Here is a 25,954-nt window from a genome sequence, read left to right on the forward strand (position 1 = left end):
ACTATGCAAGTAAATCATTGAAGTTCCACGAACTTTTCTGCACATGGAAATCTGATGCTGACAGCTGCTTTCCGAACCCAAACTAATGACGGAGTATCTTCGAAAGATACGCTCTCTTGTCCAACAGTGTAGAACCTTGGCTACAGCTGATTTACGATTGGCAGCCTTCTCCGATTACTGATGGTTTCTACTTCATCAGGTGGATATTGAGAGTATAATACCAGCCTGGACGGACGTCTTTAATTTGTTTCTCGTGAACTGGGAATTTTTTGATGAATGGAAACTAAGCATAGTCCGTTGTGTACCTAAGAATGAAAAATCGTCGTTCGTCGGTTTCTACCAACCAATCAGCAGTTTACATATTGCAACCAGAATTTTGGAATGTATTGTTCACAAAAAGAAGTTTATTACTTTGACACATTCAACCTGTGTGACAAATATGAGTCCAATTCTGTAAATACGGCAGCACGAGCACTGTAGTAGTTATCAGATGATCTGAAATATGACAGAGAGCAAACAGTTAATGTTATTAGACTTTAATAAAGCATTTGAAGCCATCAATCATCAGGTACTTCTCACAAGAATGTGATAGCTTTCAGACAGAATACAGACGTGGTTTGAAAGCTATTAGAGAAATAAAGAGAAGGGTGTCGTGCCCAGGAATGAAAATTCGTCATCGAAGCAAGTTTTGTCAGGTGTCAGACTTGGGGCCTCTTTTGTTCTCCTTATATGTCAGTGACATCCCGTATGTGTCGTTCTGTAAATATGACCTGCTGCTTTACTTAGAAGGGACCTGAATATACCAGTACTGCCATCCAATCGACTAACACTGACTTGGGTTCGGCCCTCCGTTGGCTGCGTTAAGCTGAGCCTAAAATAAAATGCGAAGAACTCTCAGGTAATTTTGGTTTCACATCAGAAGTTCATTAGAACTGAACCGTGCAAAAACCTGTCCTCTATTCTTTTTCATGGTTTCCTAATATCTCATCTAAAAACGCCGAAGTACTTTGCATGGAGAGCGAAGCTGAACAGAAACCACTGTCGGCACTGTAGGAAGACTTTCTTCCTCCCCATTCAAAAATGTCGGATCATATTTCATCACAGTGAGAGAAAACTGTGTATTCATTGACTCTGCCGAACCTGCAGAACTGTTGTATTATGTAACACGGTACTTCTAGTGAAGACTCTAGACGATTAGAACTAAAGAGGAATTCTTTTGTGAATTAAATCCGCAACATTACTTCTCTTTGACCTTTGTCAATGCTTCTTACAAGGATTGTTGCGACTGGACAAGTTAGATAACTATTGAGTGCTATATGTCCTTCATTAGTTTCTGGGCACACGCTAATCCCGCCTAGTAACAGTATCTATTATCTCAACATGTTTAAAACGACTCACTTATCTAGTAATGTGGTTGTAAGAATCCACTTAAAAACAATCTACATTCTCCAGTGCAACTGTCCGTCCCGAACCTAACTATCCTGTACTCTAAGCACAATTTTAATTATTGTTGCAAACAAGAAAAGACTAAACCACTTCCTTTTGTCATCATAATTTAATTCCCAAAATTAGCGTAATGTTCATTCACTCACCCGATTTCTTTTTTTGCTTCTACCATCATTGTTCCTACCCCAAACCCGCCCCACCCTCTACTCACACCTCTCTCACCGTTCATGTCTATTGTTGTCACAGCGCACAGTCTTGATTCTGTTCCTGTAAATTATCTCTGTTCTTCTGCCCTTTTTCTGTTTACGTGCTTACGTAAGCAGTGATTTTTTTCTGCTGAATTTCAAATAAATGCACACTTCTTCTTCCAGTTCTTTTTTTTTTCTTGTATCTTCATTAATTATGCTCTACCTCATTACTCTTTCTCTCGCAACTCTGCTCGTATAACCACTGATCACGGGCCACAGTCTAAATTTGGCTCTAATGTATCTTTTTCACTAACATAAACCGCCTAGGTTTCTACTATAATTATTACTATTATCGCTGTTTGTGTCACGGCTATTTCTGAATGTTGTGTCCCATGCTACACATAAGCAACCTTATAAAAAATCCGTGCCGTAATAGATATATTGCAACATATGAACAACTCCTATTTCGGTGTGACAGAGAGCCTTTTGAGCATAATATTCTCAGGATAAATAAATGAATAACTAATTAAAAAATAACATGTTTAAAAAGTGTTTTCACTTACGAAATCATCGCATGGTAAATTACGTCATAATTACGACCCTAGCAAGCAATTGCCTTTAACACATTTGCTTCCCTGTGGAACAAGGAGAAAATTAAAGGCTTGTTTTCGTGTGCAGATGGCGGCGGCTTGTCCCACTCCGTGAGTTCGCACGCTGCTCTTCTGAGCCATGGCGTCACGCACTCCATAGGACACCACAACTTCGGCGACTCTGGTAAGTACACACAGTACGAAGCACAGCACTGAGAAGCTCATTGTTAAGAGAGCTCCGCCTAGACAGAGAGAGAGTGAGAGGGGGGGGGGGGGGGGGAGAATGAGGGAGGAGGGATTTCTATTTCGAGCTATAGAGAGGAAGGGAGGGATTTCTAATTCGAGTCATTCAGAGTTATTGTAACTCGTTTATAAATACGATACTTTTACTCCCTGAACTGTTGATGCTTAACGCTTCAGACGCGTTTCGCTATTTTACACGAAGTCGTTCTTGCGCGTCACCTGCGAGCATTTTAGGCAAATTCGCGTCGAAATTGTTCGTTTTTAGGGTTCCTTACCTCAATCGGTAAAAACGGATACCTTGTGGGTAGATCACTTTGTTGTACGTCTGTCCGTCTGTCTGTCTGTCTGTTAAGAACCGTTCTTCTCAGGAACGGGTAGAGGAATCAAGTTGAAATTTATATCCAACGGTAAGGTGTACGGTTCCGTGGCGGTGTAAAAAATTTAAGCTTGTAAGTCAGTGCTATCAAAAGATACGGCGGTGTGTAGAGGCCTCCTTTTTCTCAGTAGTTGGTAGAGATATAAATTTGGAAATTATATCAAATACTACGGTGGATGGTCCCTAAATGATTTACGATTCTAAGTCAATGCAATCAAAAGATACTCCATGTATGTAACATATTTTGGTACTCCCAGACCCGCTAATCAAAACCTGTAGACGAACTCTCTACCTAGATGTCGGGCCTGATTGTCTAGTTGTGCTGGCACGGTGGCTCAGCGTTTTCGATCAGAAGGCTGGCTACCTCCTGTATTAAAATAATGCAAAAAATAAATAAATAAAAAAACTGGGTGAAGTATTCAACGATGAATTTGAAGGTGTGTCACATGGCGTCCGCCCAAACCAAATGACGGGAACAATAATGGAAAATGCACTTGTCTGGAAACCGGGAGGTCGTCGGATCGAATCACGGACGGGCCACAAATTTGGCAGTCTTCGTTGGAATCGAGCCGTCACCTCTCAACTCTATGAGGAGTCGTCAAAAACAACACGTGGTTCGGTTTTCACGGTAAACTGTAGGTACCCTGTCCCTAGTTAGATAAATGGGGTATGGGACACGCAAGTTGCTCAAGTGGCTTCCAGTAGATAGACTTGTACCGGGAAATTGAACCACATAAGGTTATTCTTGGTATCTACAAACATAATTAACTTTGTACTGAACCCTCAGACCGAATGTCCTAATCGCACGTTTCCGGAGTTTTGATTTGTTTTTTGTTTTTGTTTTTCTGTCAGACTGTTGCGTGTACTATAAAATAATAAAAAAATAAAAAATGTTCAGATATATGGAAATAATGAGATTAATATTAAGGCGTATCGGACAAGCACAATAAGCTAAGCTATGCTTGTAAATGGGTAAACAATCTTTATATATTAGTTCCACATAAACGAAATTTTCTTTCTCTTGTTGTATTGTAGATTTTTGCTTACCAATTAATAATACTAGGTCCGATCGCAGTATCCACCTACAAAATCTTGACCGTGTCCATCATTCCTTTCGTAATCGGATCTTCGTAATAACTGCGAAGTACACAGTTGGGCTCTTGTATTTTTATATATTCCAGTGCTACTTGGAATAATAACTCAATTTTTCACTGGTGAAATACTACTATAACATTTCTTCTACACACATCAAAAATACAGACTTTTTACTTATTCTCACAACCAAAATGGCTACCACCGATCTCGCTATAAAATAAAGTACGTCTACCTTCGTTCATTAACAGAGAGCGAGTCCTTCTTCTTACCGAGGAACAGGAGAAACATCCTAGTTTTTTAACGCTTGGAAATCAAAAATACATGACGGTAGGCCCAGGCTCTACGCTGGACTACCGCTTCACCTTTTCTGTTTGCCATTGAAGGAAACGAAAAAATGAAAACAAGAAATGCAAAACGTATTAAAATTGCCCCCCCCCCCCTACTGTATACTGTTGGAAATAAGACTCTTTATTTAGGGAGACAGTATAGTACACCGTGTAGTTTAACAGTTCATTGATGACCTAATCACCAGTTTATACGAAACTTTAGCAGTTATCGTGAAAACCGTTAAAACTGGTGACGAGATCACCAGTAATAGTCTCAGTTACACAATGCAAAAAGATCAAAGACTGATAAGACTAGAAAACAAACAATACAAATGTGACTTTGCAGGCAATGGTGGCAAGCGAAGTGAGACTTTCGACTTATGGTCACATGGAGAGAAAAACACGGTATTTGATAGGACATATAAAATTAACGATATGTAAGTTTTGCATTTTGAATTCCACAGTTAAACGTTTTTGAAAAGAATTGTTTATTTTTCATTTTAGCCACAATAATTGTCAGATATGCATTTACTCAACCACTGTTCACCGATTTCGGCTACAAGCCAGTTTTAAGTGACAGCATTCTTTCGTGGCCACTTTCCAACAAACAATTTGTGTTGCTCCTGTCAACACGAAAGCAAATCGAGACACACACAAAGACAGCACTCACTCCCGTCCCTCCCCCTCCCCCCCCTCCCTCCCCACACACAATAGTACAAGTTTACATCCAATTTACTTTCGCTGTTGATGGAAAGACAAAAGGAATGTATGATGAGGTAAAAGAAATTATTCACGTAATTAATGTAGCGGACAACACTGATGAGTGACTGGAATTCGGTAATGATAGGAAGAAGAAAACAGAAAATGGTAGGAGAATATGAACTGGGGAAAAGAATTGAAAGAGGAAGTCGCCTTGTAGGATGTTGCACAAAGGATAATTTAATCATAGCTAGCACGATTTAAGAATCGTGGAAGAAGGTTGTACACGTGGAAGAGAATTGGAGACACTGGAAGTTTCTCGATAGACCATTTAAAGGTAAGACTGTGATTTCAGGACAACATTTTAAACTGCAAGACATTTCCAGTAACAGATGTGAATTGTGACCATAATTTATTGGTTATGTACTGTAGATTGAAACTGAAGAACTTGTAAAAAAGGTAGCAAATTATGGAGATGGGACTTGGCTAAGTTGAAAGAACCAGAGGTTGCAGAGAATTACAAAAGAAGCATTAGGCAACGATTGATTAAAACATGGAAAAGGAATACAACAGAAGACGAATAGGTAACTTTGAGAGATGAAACAGTGAAGGCACCAGGGGATCAAACAGGTAAAAAGATAACGCCTAGAAGAACACCTTGGATGTAACAGGAGGTACCGAATTTGACTGATGAATCGAGAAAATATAAAAACGCAGAAAATGAAGAGGTTAAAGGCTATATAACTGTCTAGAAAATTAGACTGACAAAAAGTGCGAAATGGCTAAGCAGAAACGTTTAGAGGGCTAATTTAAGTCTATAGATGCATGTATATTAGGGGACAGGTAGATGCTACCTTCAAAAAAATTAAACAAGCCTTTGGAGAAAATAGAAGTAGTCATATGAATATCAAGAGCTGGACCGAAAAACCAGTACAGAGCAAAGAAGAAAAAGCTGAAGGATGGAAAGAATACATACAGGGGTTATCCAAGAGAAATGAAGGAAATATTATAGGAGAGGAAGAGTAAATAGATGAGATGGCAGATATGATACTCCGAGAAGAATTTGATAGGGCACTGAAAGACCTAAGCCGAAAAAAGGCCCCTGTTGTATATGACCCTCAGTACTACTGATATCCTTGGGGTGAGCCAGCAATGACAAAACTGTTCCACCTGATGTGCAAAATATATGACACAGGGGAAATACCCTAGACTTCAAAAAGAGTGAAATAATTCAAATTCAAAAGACAGCAGGTGCATACAGGTGTGAAAATTACGAAACCATCAGTGTAATAAGTTATCGTGGCAAAATATTGATATGAATTATTTACAGAAGAATGGAAAAACTGCTAGATGCTGAGCTAGGAGAAGATCAGTTTGAGTTCTGGAGAAATATTGGAACAAGTGAGGAAATACTGACCCTATGACTTAGGTTAAAGAAACGCATACTACGTTTATAGCTTTTGATACTGCTGATCGGTATACACCCTTTGAAATTCTGAAGTTAGCAGGGGTAAAATATGGGCGGTGAAAACCTTTTTGCAATTTGCACAGAAACCAGACGGCAGTTACAAAGACGAAGGGCACAAAAAGGAAGCGGTGATTGAGAAGGGACTGAGACAGCATTGTAAGGACATCACACACATACATGCCCTAGGCAGGATTCGAACCTGCGACCGGAGCGGTCGCTCGGCTCCAGACTGTAGCGCCTAGAACCGCACGGCCACTCCGGCCGGCAAAAGAGAGAGAGAGAGAGAGAGAGAGAGAGAGAGAGAGAGAGAGAGAGATTTAGGAATTACTCAGGGAGATGAAATAAAAGCTTTGAGGTGTGCCGACGAGGATATAACTTAAACATTATCAAAAGAAAAAAAAAGAGTAGTGGAATGTAATCGACTCAAATCAGTTGACGCTGAGTGAATTAGTCTAGGGATTGAGTTACTACAAGTAATAGATAAGTTTTGCAATTTGGGCAGCAAAATAACTGATGTTGGCCATAGAAGAAGGGGTACAAAATGTAGACTGCCATTGGCGAAAAAGCGTTACGACATCTTTTCTGTAGTGTGGCCTTGTACGAATGTGAAACGTGGTCGATTGTCAGACAAGAAGAGAACAGAAGCTTTTGAAATGTGGTCCCGCAGAACAATGATGAAGATTAGATGGGAAGATCATGTAAGTAATGATCAGGTAATAAAGAGAATTGGGAAAAAGAAATTTTCGGCATATCTTTACTGAAAGATGGAGTCAGTTGATGTGACATGTCGTCAATTTAGTACTGGAGAGAGGTGTAGGGGGAGACCAAGAGATGAGTACAGTAAAGAGTTTCAAATGGATGTAGGTTGCAGCTTACAGATGAAGAGGCTTGCACAGAATGGAGCAACCTGGGGAGCTGCGTCAGACCAACCTTCGGACTGAAGACCACAACAAAAACAGTGAAGTACGACCCTGGACTCGCATTTGGGAGGACCGTTGCCTGTCCGGAGATCGACATTTAGGTTTTCCGTGATTTCATTAAATCGCTTAAGGCAAATGCCGAGATGGTTCCTTTGAAAGGGCACGAAGAATTTTCCTTCCCCATCTTTCGCTTATCCGAGCTTGTGTTCCATCTCCAATGAACCCGCCGTCGACGGGACGCTAAGCACCAATCTCCCGTCAGTACTTCTCGAAACGAGAGAGATATGTAGGGCTGCACTCTGGTATGTATGCTCCACTAATCCAAAAGGCTGTCCAAGCCTCAGGACAGGAGAGTCTCTTTCATTCCCTCTCCTGTGGTGCACCGTCTGTATGGCGAGTCTTCCGGCAGTCTCGGAAGTTGGCTCACCTGAACCTTTCGTGCCAGACGTGTGTAACGATGCAATCCTCTCGTGCAGCTGTAATGAATATAGTAAAGATGCTAGGCGTATGGATTCTGTGCATTGTGTTCTCTGTGCTGAGCAGAGCGAATGACGCGGACGCCTCGCAGTACCGTTTGCCGGTCAAAAACATTGCGGATTTTCGGAAGGCTAGAACATTGGTGCAGGACCTACAGAGGGTGGCCAGCAAAAACTGCGAGGTAATTACAGTCCCAGTGAATAAAAAAACAGAGAAAATTTCAAAATTTTAAACATGGCTGAAGCAGCAACTGTTAAAAATCTTCACGAAAAAAAACAAAAACAAAAAACAACCACAAGGGAACAAACGCTTATAGCTTTAAGCAACCATGAAAATTACCAAATTATTACATGCACAAGAACTTTTAGTCACTTACTATAATCACATCCTGCAGTGGAGATGCATAAAACAATCGTACCAAAGGCGGCACCAGTAGTTAAAATTAAAATATCCCCTCCATCTACACAACATAATTGTAGAGAGATGGTCGATGCGAACACCGCATATTATCAATACTTAGTCTGTGAACTAGCGTGAAGAGGGTGTGGAAGCACTAGGGCAGACAGTTTCACCGAGAGAGGGCACTTGTGGTATGCGCGAGACACTCGCGCATATTAAAACCCATGCGCATCAAAATTTTAAAGGTTGTGCTAATTCAAACCCTCTGTGTTAATAAATAAAACATATCAAAATCATGTAAAACACCTGCAGACAATAGAAAATGTTAACACCAATTTGCCTGTGTCCTAGTGTCAAGCAGGTGAAGCTTGCGCTAAGGAACATATCCAACGAGAGAGGGCACTAGAGTTATGCGCGAGAATCTTGCGCAAAATAAAGGCTAGGATACATACTAACGAAAACGAACAAAATGTTGTAAAAAAAGAATCCATCTGTTATCATGAATAAAAAACACAACAGAATCATTTAAACCACACGCACACATCGAAAACCGCGGACAACAATCATCAAACATACGTAAAATCCCAACAAGACAGGAAAGGTGCATCTCACCAGCATCAACAGACAAGAAAACTAGCTTCTAGTCAGCCAGACTATATTACGTTAGAGCAAGAAGAGTTTTGAGACCATCCAAAAAATTTTTGTTTCTAAGCTGCACTTGTTTGTTAAGAATAAATCCATTTTTTTGAGATAGATATTTAACAATTTCTAATTCCTCTAACAGGTCCAGTTTGTAACCCTTACTCTCTTACAATTCTACGTCATCCAGTTTACGTGGCATATGTCGTACGAGCAATAGATGTTCAGCAAACGTGGAATTGTACACATTTTCCCCATTTCTACCTAGCATGTGTTCTTTATATCTTACTTTAATGGGTCTACCTGTCTGTCCAACGTAATAGTTGGGGCAGTCGTTACAAGTAATTTTGTAGACTCCGGTTTGATGCCAAGTTCTTCCCGTGCCCCAGTAGTATGAATCACTCTTTGTTTTAAGCTATTGTTTACGGAAAAGGAAACTCTGAAACCGCACTGCTTCAGTAGAAGTCTCCTTGTCTTGTATGATACGTTCCCCAAAAATGGAATAGGAATGAAGTTATTACGATCACTCTTTATCGCACTGTTATCTCCTAAGGTTAAACATTTTACACCTGTATTTTTGCTTCTAATGAAAATATATTTAGATATACCGAAACCGTGGTCAAGGATGTCAATAAATCTTTATCCTGCAACTATTTGGCTGTTATCGTTTAGCGTGACAGAGAAAATTATTGTAGTACGCTTAAAGCTATAATAACTGAAATTCATGATAAACAAATAGTAGCTTAAGGTCGAGATAAGACTGATACAAGCTACCACGAATATAATATAAGCGAATACTAAAATATAATAGCTGAAACAGGCAGCGTAGGGGAGATTACTGCCCTGTGATTGACGCTTTTTAAAAAGTGCTTTCGTAGTGGAACAAATCCTCTGCCCATGGCACTCTGTCAGTTCCCAGGGAGACGTAAAGTTCATTTTTACAGGGTACTCGGTGGAACACTTCTTGCGGAGATGTAGTGGTATTAATTTCTCGTTTAAGCTTGGTGGACTAAAGATAAGATGTGTGGGTGGAGCAGTTTTAGTAGCGATGTCACAACTGGTTTTTCACGCTATTACGTGAACTGAGTGCGTGGAAACGATTTCAATCGAGGGAGAGAAATGAAAAAATGCATTCTCACGATAATAATGAAAACTTTCTTTCAAAATCTATCTTCATTTGTAATTTATGTGCAAAAACTCGACTTTTGTGAGTTTTTTACTCGCACCTCTTCTATGTTTTAAACCTGTGCGAATCAGGTCGGATTTTATAAGAAGATAGACAAATACATGTAACTAATGGTTGTTCAGTTTTTTTGGGAGAGGTTTATCCTTTGCCACTATATAGTGGTCTAAAGTTGCACATAAAATCTTCAAAAACTGCTATCCCATCTTGTGGAAAAGTTGTTTTCGCACGAAACAAGCATAAGTTCGTCAGTTTTCGTACAGGACTGAAACGTTGATAGTCTTTTGTCGCGCAGACTTCGTTTCGCAGTTCTACTGCTTATTTCAGCCAATCATACTCATACTTAAATGGTTGTTGCAACATTTCGCGGTATAGTAAAAGTTGGGAACCAGAGTAAAAAATGCTCTTATCATAGCCCAAAAAGGCCAGTCCGCCCTGGTATGAGTTAGGGATGTAAAAGAAGGGAACTAGCTTTCCAGCTTATCTGGCGGCTTCAGAGACATTTAAATCAAAACATGTTGACATATTTGCGCTTTTTACGAGTTAACCCTAGTTCCCCAGCACATTGCGCTCTCTTAGCTGCGAGATGTTGGCACACCTGTGCCAAAAATCCAGAAGATTCGCCACCCATAATAAACAATAAACGATGTTATATGCTTGAAGAGCACACATGCAACTGCTAAAAAGGTTTTCCTGGGAGGGATAAAATTTCTGGGGGGTAGATTTGTTCCAGGGAAGATGCTAAAATTTTTTTTGATTTGTGCGTGGGGGTGGTTGATTTTTTACCCGAGAAGACCACTTCTCCCCTAAACCCACAGCCTTTTATATGGGTGGTGAGGGGTAGAAACAAATATGTATAAATTTATGTCAAGACACAAAGGAATTAAAGACATTAGCTACCAGAGGCCATTATTTATATCAATGGGGCAAGGTGAAAATTTGTGCTGGACCGAGATTCGAATCCAGGTCTCTTGCTTACGAGGCAGATGCGCTGTCCACTACGGCAATGGCCGTCACATCCGCACGGAATACCCTAGCATGCCACTCGTCAGACCCAACTTCTCATCTTATACAACACACTGCTAATGTAGTGCTCCTGCTCATTAGTCTCATAATTTGCGGCATCTCGCCGATTTTCGTAAGAGTTCGAGCTTTGTGTGCATCTGCATTGAAGGAACTTAATCGTCATCACATTAATTATATATATTTGCTTCTAGAGTTTGGGGTGCATCAAAAATAGGAAGTATCCGAAAGTGGGGGTGCATCTGTAATAGGAAGTATTCCAGAGCGACTTTAATGACACTTTGTGGCATATTGCACTATATGACAAATTCCCTGTTGGTTACGTGATAGCATTTGTCATGTTTCACGACATGACATCATGTATCATGTTACTGTACTTGACACAATGCCTTATAATAGATGATCATGAGGTACTAATACTATAAAGTAAATGGAGGGAATATACCTGTCAAAATATTTTGATTTAAAAGTCTTTGAAGCTTCCCGTTAAGTCGAAAAGCTAGTTCCCTTCTTTTACATTCCTAACTCTGCCTTGGACGCATTTGTCCTTTTTTGTGCTATGATAGGAGCATTTTTCATAGTGGTAAGCATATGTATTGAGGCGAAGTTTGCTTACCAATGGAACATATGTCTATACAAGCGTGTCTATAGGCACTGGAATGTCTGGGTTTGGTAGAAATAAATACAAGGTAGGATGTTCTTTCCTACGTGGACGCTTCTCAGAGTTTTTCTCGTTCGGTTGCAGGTTCCTCTGGAATTTCGGAAGGCTACCACTCGGGTGACTCATCTGACTACGGCGGCGGCAGCGGCGCCTCCTCTGTGGAGTACCACGGGGACTCGGGGCTGGGCTCGTCCGGGGGCGGCTTCGGAGGCGGCTACGGGGGCGGCTACGGAGACGGTGCGTCGAGCGGCATCACGACGGAGCTGACGGCGCACGGCATCCGCCACAGCCTGGGGGGCGGGCGCGGCGGCGGCTACGCGGCTGGGCTGTCCTCGTTGGTCGACGGCAACCACCTGGGCGGGGGCGGCTACGGGGGCGGAGGCCTACACTTCGCTGGGCACAGGTCGGGCGTGGCCGCGCCCTCGCAGGGGTACAGGTGAGGCGGCCCACATATCATCGCATCTACTACGAACACTTTTCAGATATCTTTTACATTGCGATTCTATTTTAATAAAAATACTCTGCAATTAGGGGACACTCTTACCACTTCTGGGGGCAGTTTGGAGCTATTTAAATCACGGCACTGAGCTTCACTTTTAGTATTTTTTTTTTTTGGGTCATCAGTCTTCTGACTGGTTTGATGCTGCCCGCCACGGCTTGCTCGCCTGTGCTAGCCTCTTCATTTCAGAGTAGCAATTGCGGTCCACATCTTCAATTATTTGCTGGATGTATTACAATGTTTGTCTTCCTCTACAGTTTTTACCCTCTATAGCTCCCTCTAGTACCATGGAAGTTATTCTCCGATGTAAGATGTCCTATCATCCTGTTCCCTTCTTCTTGTCAGTGTTTTCGATACATTACTTTCCTCACTGATTCCGCGGAGAACATGTTTCATTCCTTACCCTACCAGGGCTTAATAAGCTACGGCTGCACAATACCAACACGAATTCTTTACAGACAAATGGAAAAACTGGTAGAAGCTGATCTCGGGGATGATCAGTTTGGATTCCGCAGAAATGTTGGAACACGTGAGGCAGTACTGACCCTACGACAGATCTTAGAAAATAAATTACGGAAAGGCAAACCTACGTATCCAGCATTTGTAGACTTAGAGAAAGCTTTTGACAATGTTGACTCTTTCAAATTCTGAAGGTGGCAGGGGTAAAATACAGGGACCTAAAGGCTATTTACAATTTGTACAGAAACCAGATGGCAGTTATAAGTGCCGAGGGGCATGGGAAGCAGTGATTGGGAAGGGAGTGAGACAGGGTTGTAGCCTATCCCCGATGTTATTCAATCTGTATATTGAGCAAGCAGCAAAGGAAACAAAAGAAAAATTCGGAGTAGGAATTAAAATCCATGGAGAAGAAATAAAAACTTTAAGGTTCGCCGATGACATTGTAATTCTGTCAGAGACAGCAAAGGACTTGGAAGAGCAGTTGAACGGAATGGACAGTGTCTTGAAAGGAGGATATAAGATGAACATCAACAAAAGCAAAACGAGAAAAATGGACTGTAGTCTAATTAAATCGGGTGATGCTGCGGGAATTAGATTAGTAAATGAGACGCTTAAAGTAGTAAAGGAGTTTTGCTATTTGGGGAGCAAAATAACTGATGATGGACTGCTACGGTCGCAGGTTCGAATCCTGCCTCGGGCATGGATGTATGTGATGTCCTTAGGTTAGTTAGGTTTAAGTAGTTCTAAGTTCTAGGGGACTGATGACCACCGATGTTCAGTCCCATAGTGCTCAGAGCCATTTGAACCATTTTGAACTGATGATGGTCGAAGTAGAGAGGGTATAAAATGTAGACTGGCAACGGCAAGGAAAGCGTTTCTGAAGAAGAAAAATTTGTTAACATCGAGTACAAATTTAAGTGTCAGGAAGTCGTTTCTGAAAGTATCTGTATGGAGTGTGGCCATGTATTTAAGTGAAACGTGGACGATAAATACACTCCTGGAAATGGAAAAAAGAACACATTGACCCCGGTGTGTCAGACCCACCATACTTGCTCCGGACACTGCGAGAGGGCTGTACAAGCAATGATCACACGCACGGCACAGCGGACACACCAGGAACCGCGGTGTTGGCCGTCGAATGGCGCTAGCTGCGCAGCATTTGTGCACCGCCGCCGTCAGTGTCAGCCAGTTTGCCGTGGCATACGGAGCTCCATCGCAGTCTTTAACATTGGTACCATGCCGCGACAGCGTGGACGTGAACCGTATGTGCAGTTGACGGACTTTGAGCGAGGGCGTATAGTGGGCATGCGGAAGGCCGGGTGGACGTACCGCCAAATTGCTCAACACGTGGGGCGTGAGGTCTCCACAGTACATCGATGTTGTCGCCAGTGGTCGGCGGAAGGTGCACGTGCCCGTCGACCTGGGACCGGACCGCAGCGACGCACGGATGCACGCCAAGACCGTAGGATCCTACGCAGTGCCGTAGGGTACCGCACCGCCACTTCCCAGCAAATTAGGGACACTGTTGCTCCTAGGGTATCGGCGAGGACCATTCGCAACCGTCTCCATGAAGCTGGGCTACGGTCCCGCACACCGTTAGGCCGTCTTCCGCTCACGCCCCAACATCGTGCAGTCCGCCTCCAGTGGTGTCGCGACAGGCGTGAATGGAGGGACGAATGGAGACGTGTCGTCTTCAGCGATGAGAGTCGCTTCTGCCTTGGTGCCAATGATGGTCGTATGCGTGTTTGGCGCCGTGCAGGTGAGCGCCACAATCAGGACTGCATACGACCGAGGCACACAGAGCCAACACCCGGCATCATGGTGTGGGGAGCGATCTCCTACACTGGCCGTACACCACTGGTGATCGTCGAGGGGACACTGAATAGTGCACGGTACATCCAAACCGTCATCGAACCCATCGTTCTACCATTCCTAGACCGGCAAGGGAACTTGCTGTTCCAACAGGACAATGCACGTCCGCATGTATCCCGTGCCACCCAACGTGCTCTAGAAGGTGTAAGTCAACTACCCTGCCCAGCAAGATCTCCGGATCTGTCCCCCATTGAGCATGTTTGGGACTGGATGAAGCGTCGTCTCACGCGGTCTGCACGTCCAGCACGAACGCTGGTCCAACTGAGGCGCCAGGTGGAAATGGCATGGCAAGCCGTTCCACAGGACTACATCCAGCATCTCTACGATCGTCTCCATGGGACAACAGCAGCCTGCATTGCTGCGAAAGGTGGATATACACTGTACTAGTGCCGACATTGTGCATGCTCTGTTGCCTGTGTCTATGTGCCTGTGGTTCTGTCAGTGTGATCATGTGATGTATCTAACCCCAGGAATGTGTCAATAAAGTTTCCCCTTCCTGGGACAATGAATTCACGGTGTTCTTATTTCAATTTCCAGGAGTGTAGTTTAGACAAGAAGAGAAAAGAAGCTTTCGAAATGTGGTGCTACAGAAGAATGGTGAAGATTAGATGGGTAGATCACATAACTAACGGGGAGGTATTGAATAGAATTGGAGAGAAGAGAAATTTGTGGCACAACTTGACTAGAAGAAGGAATCGGTTGGTACGGCATTTTCTGAGGCATCAAGGGATCACCAATTTAGTATTGGAGGGCAGCGTGGAGGGTAAAAAACGTAGAGGGAGACCAAGATATGAAGACACTAAACAGATACAGAAGGATGTAGGTTGCAGTAGGTACTGGGAGATGAAGGAGCTTGCACAGGATAGAGTAGCATGGAGAGCTGCATCAAACCAGTCTCTGGACTGAAGACCATAACAACAACAACAACATCAGTCCACTTAATTTTCAGCATTCTTCTGTACCACCAAATCTCGAACGTTTCAATTCTCTACTGTTCCAGTTTACACACAGTCCGTGGTTCACTACTATACAGTTCTGTGCTCTCAACGTATATTCTGAGAAATTTCTGTCGAAAATTAAAGCCTTGTTTGATACTAGTAGACTTTTCTTCGCCAGGAATGCCCTTTTTAGCAGTGCTAGTCTGCTTTTGATGTTCTCCTTGCTCCGTCCGTCATAGGTTATTCTGCTCCCTAGGTAGCAGAATTCCTTTTCATCTTCTTCCTGATCACTAATCGTGATGTTAAATTTGTCGCTCTCCGCGTTTCTGCTACTTCTCATTATTTCATCTTTCTTCGATTTACTCTCAGTCCATATTCTGTTCTCGTTAGAATATTCATTCCATTCAACAGATAACTTTAACTGACGTTAGCTGTATCATCAGCGAATCTTATCATTGATAGCTTTTCACCTTGAATTTTATTCCTCTCTTGAACCATTTTTTATGTCTATCATTGCGTTTTTGATGTGGAGGTTGAACAGTAGATGCGGAAGACTATATGCCTGTCTTACTTCTCTTTTAACCAGAGCAAATCGTTCTTGGTGTTCCAGTATTATTGTTCATGCGTGATTCTTGTATATATTGTACATTATCCGTCTTTCCCTTTTGCTTACCCCTGTTTTTATCAGAATTTCGAACATCTTGTAGCATATACGTTCTTAGTATCGATACACTAACCCGGGAAGGAACTTTGACCTCTATGAGCCAGAGGTATGGAGCTGTCTATATTTAAATGATGCAATCTATACCACCCACTTAATATCAAAGAGGAAAAAAAGTAAATATTTCTTAAAGAACTATTTTAACTATCTACGGAGATTTCTTGATCATAGGATGGCCTGATCTCGTGCCGAAACTGGTAGCCAGTAGGCTAAATAAAAATGCTGCTACAGACTAAAGCAAATAATTGTTTCTACTCTCATTTGTCACACTTGCCTTACTACAGTCAGTGGAACTGGAATAAAAGCTGTTCTAACATCTCATATGTACCAGTATGCAGTACGCAGGAGAGTCTGTAAGTTCTGAAGCTGATTTTTTGATGCGTTTCCACTAACCTCATCGTTGACTGACTGTTGAACTCCGTGGTTTGAACACTTCACGCCAGACGTGTTGAAACGCATCACTCTAGCTGTTGTAGAAGTGTGTGAGCATCTGCTGTAACCTGATATTACGCATTTTGTCTTGTAGAAAGTCTTGCAGAACAATCACTGGAAGCACTCACATCCGTTAAATATCTAGTTATGTGCGTATGAAACGATTGAAAGTGGACCGACCACAGAAAGCTAATCGCAAATAAGATTATGCCAGACTGAGTTTCCATGGGAGAACTCAAAAAGTGCAGTCCATACAGTCTGGGATCCATATCAGATAAGACTGATAAAGAAAGATCCAAAGAAGAGCAGCGCGTTTCGTTACAGTTGCATTTAGTAAGCGCGAATGTGTCGCGGAGATATTCAGCCAACTGCATTGGCAGATGTTACAACGAAGGCATTGTGCATTGTGGTATGACTTACTGTTAAGATTTCGAGAGTGTACGTTCCTAGAAGAGTCAGTCATTATATCGCTTCTCCTGCGAACATCTCTCGAAAAGATCATGAAGGTAAAATTAGAGGTTCGAGCCCACACTGAGGTTTACCGTTAATTATTTCCCGCAGACGATTCGCTACTGGAACAGGGAAGGGGAGAAGTTACAATAGTACGCAAAGAACGCTCCGCCACACATCGTAAGGTGCATTTGGGAGTATATATGTAGATGTCTACAATTCTGTTCCGCGTCTTCATCTAGTAAAGAATATACCTACATACGGGATATCCATACAGACTTGCGACTAGAACAAGAACTTATTAACATGATTGTTAACACTTCGCTACACTACCAAATTGACCAGTTCTTAACGGCTAAGGATGTGCGCTGTCAATTGGTCTCTTCTTTTAGTCAAGTAGTGCTATAAATTTTTTTTCTCTCCGATTCAGTTCTTTATCTGTTCATTAGTTATCCGAACTGCTCAGCAAATTTTCAGGACAACACCTCAAAATCTATTCATGTCCTGTATTTACTCTTTATAGTCCATGTTCAGTTCCATATAACAGTACATTCCACATTCCAGTCCAATACTTTCAGAGAAGACTTCCTAACGCTTAAAATTATATTGCACTTAATATTTCTCTTCTTCAGAAACTTCTCTTCTTGTTACTGCAGTACTTCCTGCAACGTCCCTTGTGTAGCCCCCACCCGGAAATCCGAATGTAGGACCGTTTTACACAGCAAATTTTTTTTATTCAAGATGATTCCATCATCTCTCACTTAAGCCTGAAAATGAGTGCCTGATCATATTGTGGCACTTTATTTTACAGATCCGTCTGGATCACATAAACTTTTACACTCCACTATTACCGGTTTCGGCTACTGCCATCTCCAGATGATAAAATATTCTGATGTAGGTATCAACGTCAAATTATGTATATAGATACATAGTAAGTGCTTCCATCATCATTAAACCATGCAGTACAGCCGTATGTCCTTCCTCCTGTGATTTCCCCTTGCTTTCATCCATGCGGCAATACCAACATACCAAGGCTTTATTAAATATTGTTGCAAGGCCAGATCAGTCATCCAGATTTCTGCCCCAGAAACTACTCAAAAGCCTGCTGCCGCTCTTCAGGAATCATAAATCGGCCTGGCCTCTACACTGACACTTCTCCGATGTGTTTGTATCTTCCGTACGGCTATCTATATCGCTGAGGCGTGGAGTCCACCAAATCGTGAAAATTCCATGGTTCGCTGTCGCTTTTAAATTTACGATTAGTTTATTACCTTAGTCTGGCAACTTGTACAACAATAATTTTTCATAAACTGACAGTATTAAAAAGTCGCTTAAAGAGTAACAACTAGTCACAGTTTGTGTTTTAATTATTTAAATAAAAATGCACCAAGACCAGGTAGAGCTTAGAAAATGCATCTTTAGATGTCTTTTACACGGCTGACTGTTGAAGCCCTTTCCAGGTCTATTACTGTACGATGCCCTGAGATGGTTCTAAAATGCATCATGAATGCGATAAAACCTATATAACTTTGTCATGTACTTATTCGGAACTCAGATTGTGCATCAGTTACATCCAGTACGATTCCAGGATGTGTTAGCTTCCTGCGAACGTCTCATTTTTATATGAAGAACCCTTTATATGCACTGTGTAAGGTCAGGCACCTCCTACTGACATGAACTAACTATCTTTAAATTACCAGATAGTTAGGGATGTAGTCTTAACTTCAATAAGATTATGTGTCTTGTCGTTACAGAAGTCTTCTACTTGCCTCATATTATTATTATTCTCACACGAAATTAAACTATTTAGGTTGCTGAACTAAAAAATTTGCAGCCTGGAACCATGTTTATTGCGATAGCCGTTCAAAGTCATTTTAAATTGTTGCTAGTAGACTCAAATCTTTGTTCATAATTTTTCTATTTTAACACTGTCACAGTCAATTCGACTGCTGTATCATGAATGCAGAGTGACCTAATGTTTCTGTAACCACGGCTCTGGTTGCCATTAAAACCCTACTTAGTCTCATTACGACACTTGACCTCATGGTCAACTTGTGACTGCGCACAGCCAACTCACCAATTCTACAGAGTGCCCCAAAAATGTTACGACAAACTTCGATGGATTGCAGAGGGTGTCTTGAGATACAATTCGAGGGTGATGACCTGTGTCCAGGAACGACATCCAACGACGCTACAGAATGTCGATGTTATAGACACTGGCGCCTGCCAGTAGGCCAGCCTTTGTGCAGCAAACGTGACTCTGTACGCTGGCAGACTGAAGGCGGAATGTCTCGCAATGCCGTTTCTTGGTCAATGATCGCGACTGGTTGTCACGATCGCCAATGGAGAAGATAGAGCTGCGTAGACAGGCCTTGTCTCTTATGAACGCGATGCTTTGCTTCCTCGGTGGATGACGGTTTTGGACACGGGTTTCCATATGCAGTTTATTTTTCTAGTATATACCGAAAAACATTGAGATTTTAAAGGGCTCCTGGAGAAAAGTAAACAGTGAATGGAAACCCGTGTCCAAAGTCGTAATCCACCGAGGCATCGAAGCATCGCATTCATAGGAGACAAGGCCTTTCTACACAGGAGCTAGCTCCATCTTCTCCACTGGCGATGGTGGCAATCAATCGTGATCATTGACCAACAAACAATATTGCAAGACTGTGTAAGTAGGCTGTTTAGGTTTTTTTATTGGTAACGCCACCTCTGTATGAAAATCACTGGCTGTGCTGTGTGCAGTCTGTGGCTGCTTTGCATTGTTGTAATACTCGCCATTATAGTGTTAGGCAGCTGGCTGTGAACAGCGCGTAGCATTGCGCAGTTGGAGGTGAGCCGCCAGCGGTGGTGGATGTAGGGAGAGAGATGGCGGAGTTTTGTAATTTGTCATGAACTGCTATATTTATATATGATGATATCAAGGTAAATACATTGTTTGTTCTCCATTAATATCTTTCATTTGCTAACTATCCCTATCAGTAGTTAGTGCCTTCCATAGTTTGAATCTTTTATTTAGCTGGCAGTAGTGGCGCTCGCTGTATTGCAGTAGCTTGAGCAGCGAAGATTTTTGTGAGGTAAGTGATTTGTGAAAGGTATAGTTTAATGTTAGTCAGGGCCATTCTTTTGTAGGGATTTTTGAAAGTCAGATTGCGTTGCGCTAAAAAAAAAAATATTGTGTATCAGTTTAAGGACAGTCGTGTATAATTGTTCAAAGGGGACGTTTCAACTGCTACGGAGGGTGTGGTCTCGTGGCAGTTGTCGGAACCTATAACTTCGACGCTATGTAGTGTCGTTGGATGACGTTGCCGGATACGGGTTCCTATCTTAGATTTGTTCCTCAAGACACCCTCTACAGCCCCTTTAAGTTAGTCACAATATTTGTGGAACGCGCTGTATAATGCTGTTATGGATATTAACCTCCCCTCGTCTCTTGGACCTGAATTTTCTTCTTAACCCGCTTCTTCAGGAAATACAACTGTATTTAGCGGCATTCATGTGCCTTCAGGTCCCGCATTACTTAATATGCGTACGATCTCCTACACGAACACCACTCGACTTTCTCAGACGCTCTGCTACGTTTTATGAGAACTGCATTGTCAATTCGCTCTCTGTCCACTGTCAGGTGCAATCTTTCAAATTCTTAAGCCAGCACATCGCTCTTTCTGTTTCAGCGTGCACGAGACAAGCAACGAGGGCGGCGGCATCGAGGATGGTGGTTATGGCGTCGCTGGCGGCTATGGGGGAGGATATGGGAGCGGCTATGGCCGCAGTATGCGAGTCCTCAGTCACTACTAAGCACTGCCCCGGCCCATGACTGGAAACAGGTTGCCAGTCTTACGCCAACCATGAAGGCCACCATTAAGAGCTTGGTGCCACTTGGCTTAGGGCATCGCTGTGTTTGTCACCCCCTTGCGACTGAAGAAAATCACGCGCGCCTGCATTCTTTTGCTGAAAGATCTGTCAGCAATGGACGTAGAACCTTCTCGAATCAAACCAAAGTCTTATTCTCTAGTTTAGATTCTCGTACGCCGCTTGCAATGCAAAGCATTGCGATACCTCATCACTTAGCATTATGCTCGCAACTTGTAGCTCTCTTTGCCTACTGGGACGCTATTTGCAGTCCGAGTGTAGAAGCACGTTGTTAATGCACGTTTTTCATATCAAATAACCCTTAGACTGAACTGTTCCTCGTCTTGTATTTGTAAGTGTTTTGTTGTTAATATTATTTTTCAGATGTTGTTATTGTTTAATTGTTTCATATTTTATAAGAGTTGTTGTCACTGTGATTATGTTATTGTTATTATTTTACTTAATGAAACAAACACTGCTATATGATGTACATACATAGTCACTAACCCGCTGTTATTACATTTAATGAATTTTTTTATAATTTCATTATTTTTCTAATAAAATATTTTTGAGCATAAATTATTATCATTAAATCAAATAACGTTATGTTAAATGTAATTGCTGTATATGTGTCCTTATTAAATAATCTTCGCCCCTTCTCTGAACATCTAGGCAACGCAAAAAAAAGTTACTTGACTATTTCTTCCGAATGAAAGAAGATAAACTAGAAAGCTAATATGCCTGTATTTCTGGAAAAAGGGAAGAAGTTTTTACTTGTGGGTATTATATTTACGCTTGAAGCCGATAGGAGTCAGCATGAGAAATAGAATTTAACCGTGGTTCCCTACTACACGACGTCGTCCTAAAGTTCGAAAGACTACCTCTGCAGAATAAGTTCAAATGGCTCTGAGCACTATGGGACTTAACTTCTGAGGTCATCAGTCCCCTAGAGCTTAGAACTACTTAAACCTAACTAACCTAAGGACATCACACACATCCATGCCCGAGGCAGTATTCGAACCTGCGACCGTAGTGGTCGCGCGGTTCCAGACTGTAACGCCCAGAACCGCTCGACCACCCCGGCCGGCTGCAGAATAAGTGCTGCACTGCATAATGCATTGCATGCAAAGCTATCAGAAGATGCTCTCGTTGGCAGAGCAAATCTACTAAAAAAGAAAGAGAAAAAACAGCATGTGGCGATTTGTTCCTGTATTTACTCCTAACGTTCTCTGCATCTCCAGCAGGAGATGAATTTTAGCGCTAAATAAGTATGTAAATTGAAATCGTTACCTTTATGTAGTAGTGATGACACTTCTACTGTATTTACAGGTCTTATTTTATTTGCAGTCGAGTTCGGTGTTACATGACACCGTCTTCAGGCCCGTCTATGCCAGGTCATCACGAGGACGCTGGGTAACCGCCGTTATACATTTCATACAGGGTACACAGGATCGATGTCCGCTATACTGAATTTTTTTCCGGTAATGGTGTGAACAACGACAGCACATCAACAAGATGTACCCTGGATGAGATGTGTAACGACAGTTACACGGCATTCACATGATCACCTGGCCTGAAGATCATATGACGTAGCACCGAAATCGACTGCAAACAAAACAGGACCTGTAAATACAGATAAAGTTATCATCCCTACTACACAAAGATGCAGTAATACTGTCTTTCGATGATCTACGCTATCTGAAGTTGGATTTACGCAGAAACTGAAATTGCGTTTTCTTGACAAATATGACTCCGTGAAAGAATGTTTGAATTGACAACCTTTCCTAGGAAACCAAAATAAAACTCCCTGTTCTTGCCACAGATGCACTAATTGGCACCGATCGACCGCCGTGTCATCCTCAGCCAATTGCATCATATGGATGCGATATGGAGGGGCTTGGGGGACAACACACTAATTTTTCGGCCGCTGTCTACTTTCTAGACCTTGAAGCCGCTACTTATCGCTCAAGTAGCTCGTCAGTTGGTATCACCAGACTAAGCGCACCCTCTTTCAGTCCTCCTATCGAAGGGAAATCACTCGCATTATCGGGAAGCGAACCACTGTCCTTTGCTTAGCAGCCAAACACGCTGACCTCCGAGCTGCGAAGTGGGAAAGCCTGCAGAGAGCTGGTACAGTGTTTATGTGTCTCTTTCTAATGCGGAGTCCATGTGCGTTTCAGATAACTGAGACTATTTTTTTCTTTTAATGTTTTATTTATGAATATTGTTGATGTTACCGAGTGAGGTGGCGCAGTGGTTAGACACTGGACTCGCATTTGGGAGGACGACGGTTCAATCCCGCGTCCGGCCAACCTGATTTAGGTTTTCCGTGATTTCCCTAAATCGCTCCAGGCAAATGCCGGGATGGTTCCTTTCAAAGGGCACGGCCGACTTCCTTCCCCGTCCTTCCCTAATCCGATGAGACCGATGACCTCGCTGTCTGGTCTCCTTCCCCGAAACAACCAACCAACCATTGTTGATGTTTTTAAATAATGAACAGTTAGTGGCGACAGAATAAATGTATTGAACATCTGTACTTAATATTATTTTCGGGAGACAGTGAATGACTGACTGTTTTGTTTTGACATTTATTATTTTCACTGACGGAGTCACATGAACGCGTTTTTACTACGCATAGGCATTGGCCACCATTGGCCATCATCTGCACAGTTAAAGCAGCATCAGGATGGGCTCCAAGTAATGCTTTCTCAGCGAGGGAGATTTTCCGACTCTGGAAAGGAAAACTTGCATCCCATCCCGATGCTGCTTCAGTATTGTGACACGTCTTCGGTGTGACAATATGCAGAACAGTACAGTGGTTGCCGCCAAGGAACCTTCCTTTTGGCTGGTGTAGTAGTATCAGTGACTTGGTTTTCGATAAATAAGTACGCATTAGAGCACATTTCCGTGGTTCGTAATGCCGTTATTTAAATACAATAAAACTTATTCAACGAGACGCGTTCACTAAGTAACGGAATAGACTATTTCTACGAAACGGTTGATTTTATTCAGAATTCCAATGCAGTATATTATTACCCATTCTTTCAACTACAAAACGCTGTTTTGTAAGTAGGCTGCTTAGGTTTTTATGTTGGTAACGCCACGTAGCGCTCTATATGAAAATCACTGACTGTGCTGTGTGAAGTCTGTGGCTGGTTGGCATTGTTGGAATAGTCGCTATTGTAGTGTTGGGCAGTTGGATGTGAAGAGCGCGTAGCGTTGCGCAGTTGGAGGTGAGCCGCCAGCAGTGGTGGATGTGGGGAGTGAGATGGCGGAGTTTTGAGAGCGGGTGATCTGGACGTGTGTCCATCAGAGACAGTAAATTTGTAAGACTGGATGTCATGAACTTATATATATATATAGTTCGAGAAAAGAAGATTTTTGTGAGGTAAGTGATTCATGAAAGATATAGGTTATTGTTAGTCAGGGCCATTCTTTTGTAGGGATTATTGAAAGTCAGATTGAGTTGCGCTAAAAATATTGTGTGTCAGTTTATTGACGACCAGAACAAGTAAAGAGAGAAATGTCTGAGCACGTTCAGTTTTGCTCAGCTGTTTGAAAATCATATAACGTAAGGGGTTTACCAGCCCAGTAATTCATAAATTTTTCTAAGGGGGACGTTCCATATGGCAACCCTGAAAACCGTATAACGTAAGGGGTTTACCAGTACAGTAATTCATAAATTTTTCTAAGGGGACGTTCCAGTTTTTCAACACAATCTCCATCCAACGTGACGGCTTTACGCCACCTTTCTGGCATGATACCACTCTACTGGACAACATTGCAGCCAACGCCGTGCTGCACCAATAGCCACCCTGTCATCCACGCACTGCTTCTCGAGGAGTTCATGCTTCATTGGACCAAACAGATGGAAGACGGAAGTCCAAGATCCGGGCTGTAGGGTGGATGAGGAAGAACAGTCAAATGAAGTTTTGTGAGCTGCTCTCTGGTCAAGCCTTTCATTGTTATGCAAAGTAGAAGTTCGTTTGAATTGTTGTGGCGACGAACACGCTGAATTCGATTCTTAATTTTCCTGAGGGTAGCGCAGTACACTGCAGGGTTGATCGTTGCACCTCGAGAGCGGGCGTCAAGCAGAATAACACCTTCAGAGACCCAGAAGACCGTTGCCTCGACGTCACCGGCTGAGGGTACGGCTTTCAACTTTTATCTTCAGAAAAGAGGTGGCGTTGTGCCACTTCATGGATTGCCGTTTTGTTTCCATACTGAAGTGATGAACCCATGTTTCATCACGTGTGACGATGCTCGATAAAACATTGCGACATTCAGCCTCGTAACGCGCAAGCAATTCCGCACAGATGGTTTTTCGCTCCTCTTTATGGTTTTCTTTTAGGCGGCTAGCAACCGTGCGGGCACACACCTTTACCCAAACTGGTGGCCGATTGGGTCACCACTACCAACAGTGACGTCCAGTCGGGCGTCGACGTGTTTGCGTGTGATCCATCGATCACCTCGAATGAGCGTGTCCTCACGTTCCAACAGTGCAGGAGACACATCTGTGATGCTGCGTTGCGATGCTGACAGATGCCTCGACCAACGACTCACCGTGCTTTTTTTTCACAGCCAGGTATCCGTAGACATTCTGCAAGAGCCTGTGAGTGTCTGCGATGCTCTGGTTTCCTTCCAAAAGAAACTCAATGACACCTCTCTGCTTAGACCACACCTCCGTTACAGACGCCGTGAATGGTATGTATAGCGCCGCCACTTATCGCAACTTTATGAAGCTATAGTTGCTGAAGCAAGAAAATTCCACGATGCTCCATATCAAATTCTGAATGGCCAGAAAAAAAGTGTTGCATTACGTATTGAACGCATTAGAGCAGCTGTTGGTGGTTCGTTATCTTCTTTAAAACATTGAAACCTATTCTATGAAATTATATTATAGTGAAAATTTAACGAGAGAAATAAAAAAAGGAGAAATAAAAAAAGGAAGCAAAAAGTTAAGAAGACACTGAGTAGCAATACAGATACTTACGCACG

The 25,954-nt window shown here is 42.5% G+C and overlaps 1 protein-coding gene across 1 annotated transcript in view; it reads left to right on the forward strand.

Annotated features, from left to right (window-relative positions):
- Positions 1–21,523, forward strand: part of LOC126481296 (uncharacterized) — a 55,033-nt gene extending 33,510 nt beyond the window's left edge. Inside the window, exons 4-6 of the mRNA XM_050104944.1 lie at positions 2,313–2,408; positions 11,818–12,169; positions 20,779–21,523. Of these exons, the coding sequence (XP_049960901.1) occupies positions 2,313–2,408; positions 11,818–12,169; positions 20,779–20,902 (572 nt within the window). The 3' untranslated portion in view covers positions 20,903–21,523. The remainder of the gene's footprint in view (positions 1–2,312; positions 2,409–11,817; positions 12,170–20,778) is intronic.
- The last annotated feature ends 4,431 nt before the right edge of the window (positions 21,524–25,954 follow it).

This window comes from Schistocerca serialis, chromosome 5 (assembly GCF_023864345.2).
Source record: "Schistocerca serialis cubense isolate TAMUIC-IGC-003099 chromosome 5, iqSchSeri2.2, whole genome shotgun sequence".
Taxonomy (NCBI): Eukaryota; Metazoa; Arthropoda; class Insecta; order Orthoptera; family Acrididae; genus Schistocerca; species Schistocerca serialis.